Source organism: Oncorhynchus tshawytscha, linkage group LG33 (genome assembly GCF_018296145.1).
Source record: "Oncorhynchus tshawytscha isolate Ot180627B linkage group LG33, Otsh_v2.0, whole genome shotgun sequence".
NCBI classification, from domain to species: Eukaryota; Metazoa; Chordata; class Actinopteri; order Salmoniformes; family Salmonidae; genus Oncorhynchus; species Oncorhynchus tshawytscha.
The window spans coordinates 31,367,877-31,376,463 of record NC_056461.1 but is presented as its reverse complement, the minus strand read 5'-3'; the positions used below and the strand labels follow the sequence as shown (position 1 = coordinate 31,376,463).

The 8,587-nt window shown below is 46.7% G+C and overlaps 1 protein-coding gene across 1 annotated transcript; it reads left to right on the top strand.

Moving 5' to 3' along the window:
• The first annotated feature begins 1,356 nt into the window (after positions 1-1,356).
• On the top strand, positions 1,357-8,340 carry LOC112230591 (pinopsin-like). The gene is made up of 4 exons (XM_024396862.2): positions 1,357-2,134; positions 2,996-3,324; positions 7,046-7,279; positions 7,415-8,340. Exons 1-4 carry the CDS (start codon positions 1,717-1,719, stop codon positions 7,577-7,579), a joined length of 1,146 nt encoding a protein of 381 aa, XP_024252630.1. The 5' UTR covers positions 1,357-1,716; the 3' UTR covers positions 7,580-8,340.
• Positions 8,341-8,587: the final 247 nt, after the last annotated feature.

Genomic DNA, 8,587 nt, shown 5'->3' with positions numbered 1-8,587 from the left:
TATATATATATATATATATATATATATAGTTATACACACACACACACACACACACACACACACACACACACACACACACACACACACACACACACACACACACACACACACACACACACACACACACACCAGAATCTGACATTGCTTGTCAAAATATTTCTATATTCCTTAATTTTACTTTTAGATTGGTGTGTATTGTGAGATATTATTGCGCTGTTGGAGCTAGGAACACACGCATTTCCCTGCTAAATATGTGTATGTGTAACAGTATAGACTTTACGTCCATCCCCTTGCCCCGACCTGGGCGCAAACCAGGGACGCTCTGCACACGTCAACAGTCACCCTCGAAGCATCGTTACCCATCGCTCCACCAAAGCCACGGCCCTTGCAGAGCAAGGGGAACCACTACTTCAAGGTCTCAGAGCAAGTGACGTCACCGATTGAAACGCCACTAGCGTGCACCACCGCTACCTAGCTAGCCATTTCACATCGGCTACATATACAACCAATAAAATGTTATTTGATTTACAATTCAATACCACAGAGGAAGAACAAAGTAGAGAGGTGATCTAGAAGCTGCTCCAGTGTGACATCCGGCCTATTTAGGATTGCTCCCTCAATGGGAGCACTTTGCTGAGTATTATAGACTGATGAGACTGATGAGATCAAAATATCTCTCCAAGGGTTACATCCCAACCTTTGGATACAGCTTGAGAGAGTTATGGCTCGAATAATTCGATTTTCACAGATAACGATCTGAAAAGCTTTTGAGCAGTCCAATTTCCACACTCTCAGGCTCTGTAAATACATGCTTTCTTTACTCTTTAGATGACCAACATACTCAAAGCTATAGGCTAATAGCACCTGTTTACGCTGAAATGCAGTTCTGTGTGTCTCTGTATGGGTGAAGTGAGATGACCCCCTGGGATGGAACAATATCATGGCCCTTTCAACCACAGGAAGAACATCTCATTTTAAATAGAAGCCTTTTGGGCTCCAGATCTTCATGCAGCTATTTCAATATTTACCAGAACATTGGTGTAACATTATCTAACAGTGAACAGTATGGCATATACAAGTGAGCAGGTTGTTTTGACTAATAGCATAATAGCCACTCAACAGAACCTATTGTATTCAGTCATGGACCATGGCTCTGCACACTGTGCATTAATGAAGCAGTCTGAAAGTACAGTAATGTTGAGGGGGCAATTGTCCTAAAAAATGCAACTCAAGTGTTTGGCTGCGATCAATTCTGACCCTTTGCCCAATTATTGGCAAAAGAGCTGATCTGATTGGTCAAAATACTAATTAGTGGACAACTATTGTAATTGGCCTGTCTGTGTAAAGCACTCATTGTGTTACGCCAGTGTGCTTTGCATTCATTGAACAGAGACTGGTGTGGGTGCTTATCTAATTACATGAGTCTATTAGACATAGTCTACCCTTGTTGGTTAATTCAACTATTTTAGTGTTTCGCCGACTTCCTCATCGCGTAGCACATTCAATTAAAACTAAGAAAAAACCCAATGGGAATGGGAGATAAATAAAGAGTTGGCGTTGAGCTGTCTGGGGCCGATTCGTCGATAGCCTGCAAGCGAGTGCGAGAGCAGTGGAAACTGAAATCTGCAGGCGAGTCTTAGATGTATTGCCCATGTCTACACTGACAACGTGTGAGTGAGAGCTAAGGTCCAGAACAATCTTCCCCGGCCCCTTGAAATGTCTCATCCACCACCATTGACTCCGCAAGGCGCTACAATAGTTGTTGAAAGCCGCAACTTCAATTTCAGTACCCAGGACAGTTCCGCGACGAACCCCAACGCGAGTGACAGTGTCCGTGACTCTCTCGTATACAGCGAGAAGTCCGAGCTCAGCAGGACAGGGCACACAGTGGTTGCAGTATTCCTCGGTGTCATTTTACTATTAGGATTCATCAGCAATTTCTTCGTCCTTCTCCTCTTCGCACGGTTCCAGGTGCTGAGGACGCCCATCAACCTCATCCTGCTCAACATCAGCGTGAGTGACATGCTGGTGTGTATCTTTGGAACTCCCTTCAGTTTCGCTGCGAGCCTCTACGGCAGATGGCTCATCGGAGACCAAGGGTGCAAGTGGTACGGTTTCGCCAACACGCTTTTCGGTTAGTTGACTTGATAACCTATACGCTTCCTATCCTTTTCATAATGGTAAAGTTTTAGAGATACTGAAAACCGAGGAAGAAACTTGCATGTCAATCTCATGTTTCAACAGGTCCCCTCGCGCCATGCTCTCCGTCCTGTGTGAGAGATACATACCACATGCATCCTACTCTTGAATTAACAGTAAATAAGCAAATAACATGTTTGATCCCTGAAACTCGCTACACAGTCAGTTTGACTGGTAAAGAGACACATTTTGAGTCAAACTTTCATGTCAAACCAGTGTTTCTTGATGACTGTTAGTATTTTATTCTTATGTAAGCTTTCACTGTATCTTGTCCCTGGCTCAACAATATACAAACTGTCACCTTGGTTACGGTGTCTGCTAGAATAGAATAATAGAATAATAGAATAATAGTAGAATAATACCTACATCTTATTCATTAGCTGGATTTTTGTCCACAGCAGAAATGATATAAATTGCTCTCTTGTATGCTCTGCATGCCTTTCATATACCAAGCGGAGTAGACTTCTTGTCCACGATTTAGATTGTGGATTAAAAGGCTGACATCTGGAGGCAGAGTGTAATGTATGTTATAGGTTCTAACTGCAATGCTATGAGTTATGGTTTACAATGTGGAAACTTTTGCTTCCTCTGTTATTCTCACCACAGCTACTACTCTACCTCCACACTCACCCACTATCTGTGTGTTAGGTATGTCTACGATGAGTATGCCGTGTCTCCTCTTTAACACCCAGGAAGCTCTGACTCAAACTCCCATTAGAGAGGAGACACTTCATGTTTATCTTATACATCTCTAACGCACAGAAACTGGGGCACCTCCATCCATTTCTCTGTGCAGGCATCGTTTCTCTAGTATCTCTGGCCGTCCTGTCCTACGAGCGCTACTCCACGATATTGTCTTACACAAAGGCTGACCCGTCTGACTACAAGAAGGCCTGGCTGGCCATCGCGGGCGCCTGGCTCTACTCCTTGGTGTGGACAATGCCACCTTTCTTTGGCTGGAGCAGCTACGGTCCTGAGGGCCCAGGCACCATATGCTCAGTGCAGTGGCACCAGCGCTCTTCTGGGAACATCTCCTATGTCACCTGCCTCTTCATCTTCTGCCTCCTGCTACCCCTGCTGCTCATGGTCATCTGCTATGGGAAGATCCTCTTTTTCATCCGTGGGGTGAGTCAGTGTGATTGGTTAATGCTAAAACCGATTTGTATTGATGATGGTGAGTATTTTGACGATGATGGAGGGCATGCTTGTACATGAAGATGGCAACAATGATGTTTTGGTAATAATACAAAGGAGGATAAACTATGGTGAAATATGCAAGACAGTGACAAAAATAGAAAAAGCAAGAAGTGGAAATGTATGTCCTAAATCTGTGACATGTACAGCAGACCTTAACTAAAGATAATAGCAAGAAAATGCCCCCTTTGGAAATCCTTAACACTACACATTCAACACAGTGAAACCATTTATCATGTTGAGACAGCTGTGCAATTCCAGTGGGCCACCATCATTCATGCTCAGTTCTGCCAGTAAGTCAATAAGTCACTCTGAAGGTGAGGCAGGCTGAGTAGTCCCCCTTGCACTAGTGCAGTAGTGGGACATATACCCACATTGCCTGTATTATGCCCTAACATAAACATAACTCTTTATTCACTCTCCTTTCATTCAGATAGATTCATTTAGGAACACATTTCCTGAGTGTTGGGACACAAATGCATGCCCTGGGTGTGAGGACAGATATAGGGGAGGCAATCAATAAAGTAATAGAGTCCAGGTGAGTCTCAGGAAGTGCTTATGAGCGTAATGATGGTGACAGGTGTGTGTAATGATGGGCTGCCTGGCGGGGAGGCGTGGGAGCCGGCCGAGGCATGACGAGGTGGCCGAGGATCGACGAGGCGTGGGTGCCGGCCAAGGCGTGACGAGCCGGCCGAGGATGTGACGAGGCGTGACGAGCCGGCCGAGGATGTGACGAGGCGTGACGAGCCGGCCGAGGATGTGACGAGGCGTACGAGCCGGCCGAGGATGTGACGAGGCGTACGAGCCGGCCGAGGTGTACGAGGCGGAGGAGCCGACCAGCGGAGGAGCCGTCCGAGGAGTGATGAGGCGTGGGAGCCTGACGAGCCGGCTGAGGCATGACATGGGATGGGAGCCTTCCGAGCCAACCGAGGCAAGGAAACCTCTCGAGCCAGCTAAGGCATGGAAGGCAGACGAGCCAGCTGAGACACCTGCGGTTCCTTCGGGCAGGGGCACCCGGACCTGACGTCAACCCCCCCCCCCAAAAAAAACCTCCCTGATGCTTCCAATATTGGTGTCTGCATTCTGTGAGGACAGATATAGGGGAGGCAATCAATAAAGTAATAGAGACCAGGTGAGTCTCGTGAATCACTGATGCACGTAACAATGGTGACAGGTGTGCGTAATGATGGGCCGCCTAGCGCCCTCGAGTGCCAGAGAGGGGGAGTGGGAGTAGGCGTGACACTGGGTATGATTTTGAGCATCAGTATTTCCATGCCTTTTATTATACACTGTAGACCTACTGTGGTTTTATGCATTAGATTAGGTGTCTTCAACACAGCTTCGACAAATAAGGAGTCTATAATGACTGCATGACTGCACTGTAGGTGGCTGACACAACGAGTTTGAATAACAACAATAATCTACAGTACATAAGGATGTTGACCCCCCACAGTACATAAGGATGTTGACCCCCCCCACAGTACATAAGGATGTTGACCCCCCACAGTACATAAGGATGTTGACCCCCCACAGTACATAAGGATGTTGACCCCCCCCACAGTACATAAGGATGTTGACCCCCCCCACAGTACATAAGGATGTTGACCCCCTCCCCCCACAGTACATAAGGATGTTGACCCCCCACAGTACATAAGGATGTTGACCCCCCACAGTACATAAGGATGTTGACCCCCCCCCCCCCACAGTACATAAGGATGTTGACCCCCCCCACAGTACATAAGGATGTTGACCCCCCACAGTACATAAGGATGTTGACCCCCCACAGTACATAAGGATGTTGACCCCCCACAGTACATAAGGATGTTGACCCCCCACAGTACATAAGGATGTTGACCCCCCCCCACAGTACATAAGGATGTTGACCCCCCCCACAGTACATAAGGATGTTGACCCCCCACAGTACATTAGGATGTTGACCCCCCCCACAGTACATAAGGATGTTGACCCCCCACAGTACATAAGGATGTTGACCCCCCACAGTACATAAGGATGTTGACCCCCCCCACAGTACATAAGGATGTTGACCCCCCACAGTACATAAGGATGTTGACCCCCCCCCCACAGTACATAAGGATGTTGACCCCCCACAGTACATAAGGATGTTGACCCCCCACCGTTGTGTTTGATTTCCTTTAGCAGGTGTCAAGGCTTGTTCAACTCCAGGGTCTGTTTGTTTTTATCAGTTGAATTATTCAGATGATAGATTACTTTCAATTGATATGATCAAATTGAGATTTATTTTACTTTGATATCTTAGTTTCAGACATGTTTTTTTTTATTGTACGAAACATGCAACAAAATTAGTTACTAGATATTATACATCCGAGTTTCTAAATTGCAATTGATGGGGGTTTATCAATGGCTCTTCAGATGGTAGTGACATTTAGATGGTAGTGGCCTTCTTTATTTTCTTTATTTATTGAATTTTACCCCGTTTTTTCCCCAATTTCGTGGTATCCAATTGTTTAGTAGCTACTATCTTGTCTCATCACTACAACTCCTGTACGGGCTCGGGAGAGATGAAGGTTGAAAGTCATGTGTCCTCCGATACACAACCCAACCAAGCTGCACTGCTTCTTAACACAGCGCGCATCCAACCCGGAAGCCAGCCGCCCCAATGTGTCGGAAGAAACACTGTGCACCTGGCAACAATGGTTTAGCTCGCACTGCGCCCGGCCCGCCACAGGAGTCGCTGGTGCGCGATGAGACAAGGATATCCCTACCGGCCAACCCCTCCCTAACCCGGACGACGCTAGGCCAATTGTACGTCGCCGCACGGACCTCCCGGTCGCAGCCGGTTACGACAGAGCCTTTGCTCGAACCCAGAGTCTCTGGTGGCACAGCTGGCGCTGCAGTACAGCGCCCTTAACCACTGTGCCACCCGGGAGGCCCGGCAGTGGCCTTCTTTAGATGGCAGTGGCCTTTTTCAGATGGCAGTGGCCTTTTTCAGATGGCAGTGGCCTTTTTCAGATGGTAGTGGCCTTTTTCAGATGGTAGTGGCCTTTTTCAGATGGTACAGATGGTAGTGGCCTTCTTTTGATGGTGGTGGCCTTCTTCAGATGGTAGTGGCCTTATTCAGATGGTAGTGGCCTTATTTAGATGGTAGTGGCCTTCTTTTGATGGTGGTGGCCTTCTTCAGATGGTGGTGGCCTTCTTCAGATGGTGGTGGCCTTCTTCAGATGGTGGTGGCCTTCTTCAGATGGTAGTGGCCTTCTTCAGATGGTAGTGGCCTTCTTCAGATGGTAGTGGCCTTCTTCAGATGGTGGTGGCCTTCTTCAGATGGTGGTGGCCTTCTTCAGATGGTAGTGGCCTTCTTCAGATGGTAGTGGCCTTCTTCAGATGGCAGTGGCCTTCTTCAGATGGTAGTGGCCTTCTTCAGATGGTAGTGATGTGATTGGTTGGGGGTTTGATTGGAGAAATTAGTCAGCGTAAGTAACTTGAATAAAATAGTCCTATGTGTCTGTAGCTCCATTGGTAGAGCATTGCACTTGCAACGCCAGCACAGTGGGCTGATTCCTGGAACCACCCGTATATCCAATGTATGAAAAGTGTATGACTGAAAGTCGCTTTGAATAAAAGTGTCTGCTAAATGGCATATATTATTATATTATAAAATGTCATATCTCCTCAGGTCGCCAAAACCAACCAGTTGTCTGCACATCGCCGGGAGACCCATGTGTTGGTGATGGTTGTCTCCATGGTGTCCTGCTACCTGCTGTGCTGGATGCCCTACGGGGTGGTAGCTCTGCTAGCCACTTTCGGCCAGGTTGGCCTGGTCGGCCCCACAACAAGCATTGTCCCCTCCATCCTTGCCAAAAGTAGCACGTTTCTCAACCCTATCATATATATCCTGTTAAACAACCAGGTAACAGCCTGTCAGTGGCACACACCCTGGCCATTGTTCTTACTTGTCAATGGTTTGATGATGAAATTGAAACTTTTACATCAGTACTCCATTATCACACAGGATGCATTGCATTGACAATGTCACGTGTCACAGTTTTACAGGTGCTTCCTGGCCTTCATGAGCTGTGGGTCAGAGCCAACTGGCAGCCACACCCTCTGCACCCTGCCCAGCAGCCGAGTCACTGGCCCTAACGGCAACTCGCCTTGCCCAAGAGGAGCCTGGTACATTCCCTGGTACATGCAAGCCCCTGGACAGTAGTGGGACCACACTCTAGGTCTCAGCAGAGAGAGAAACCTGACAACCTGGTTGTGCACTACACCTACTTAGGAGCTGGGGTATTTTTGGCCAAGAGTCCACTCCACTGCTCACAGGAGCCAAGACACATGGTGCCCACACTGAAATATGATATGATAAGAGGTTGTCTAGGCTGCTGTGAACTTACGGTAACAAACTATCTCCATTTTCATTAGATTATGTGTTGTCACCTGGATGTGTAAATGCCATTTAGAGTTGCCATCATAATGTAACAGTAGCTACGTTGCAGCAACCTTTCCCTTTCCCCTGTGGCTGAATGTGTCCTGTTTTAGCAGCCTGCTTTAACATGGCCAATGTAGAGAAAAAACACATTCATCTTTCTTAGTTAGCCCAGCCCCTTGTACCCAGCAGATGGAAGATCTCCTGTATATCATTGATAGAAATATAATTATATTTCTGTGATATCATCTGTGTATCAAGCAGGCTGTGAATTGATGTGTCTGCAGAACTTCACCGGCTGTTTTTCCTGTGTAGAATCAGAGAAAAAAAGCCCATTCATCATGATGGGTTCTCTCTTTCGTATGTTACTATAAATCTGATGCTTTTTTTGTGTGTGCATGTTCAAACACAGTAACATTCACAATGCTATTCATGTCGAAAATCACCAAGATGGTTGTCACATTATTAGGAGGCTCTTCTGACGTTGACATTAGGTTATTATTGATGTAGTGAACTGTTCAATAAAGATGTTTTAGAAAGTTAAAGGGAAGATTCAGTATTATTTTGACCACCACCCTGTTGAAAGGCTGCTTAATGTATCTCCTCTTTACCACTAGATGGCACCAGGGCCATGTACACTGAACAAAAATATAAATGCAACATGCAACGATTTCACTGTTTACTGTTCATATAAGGAAACCAGTCAATGGAAATAAATGCATTAGGCCCTAATCTATGGATTTCACATGATTGGGCAGGGACGCAGCCATGGGTGGGCCTGGGAGGGCACAG

What these genes read in the sequence shown, in the direction of transcription:
- LOC112230591 (XM_024396862.2), top strand. Translation starts at nt 1,717, where the DNA reads ATGTCTCATCCACCACCATTGACTCCGCAAGGCGCTACAATAGTTGTT. An exon ending in TCCTCTTTTTCATCCGTGGG is followed by an intron (nt 3,325 to 7,045) that starts GTGAGTCAGTGT and finishes ATATCTCCTCAG; the next exon opens with GTCGCCAAAACCAACCAGTT. An exon ending in ATATCCTGTTAAACAACCAG is followed by an intron (nt 7,280 to 7,414) that starts GTAACAGCCTGT and finishes CACGTGTCACAG; the next exon opens with TTTTACAGGTGCTTCCTGGC.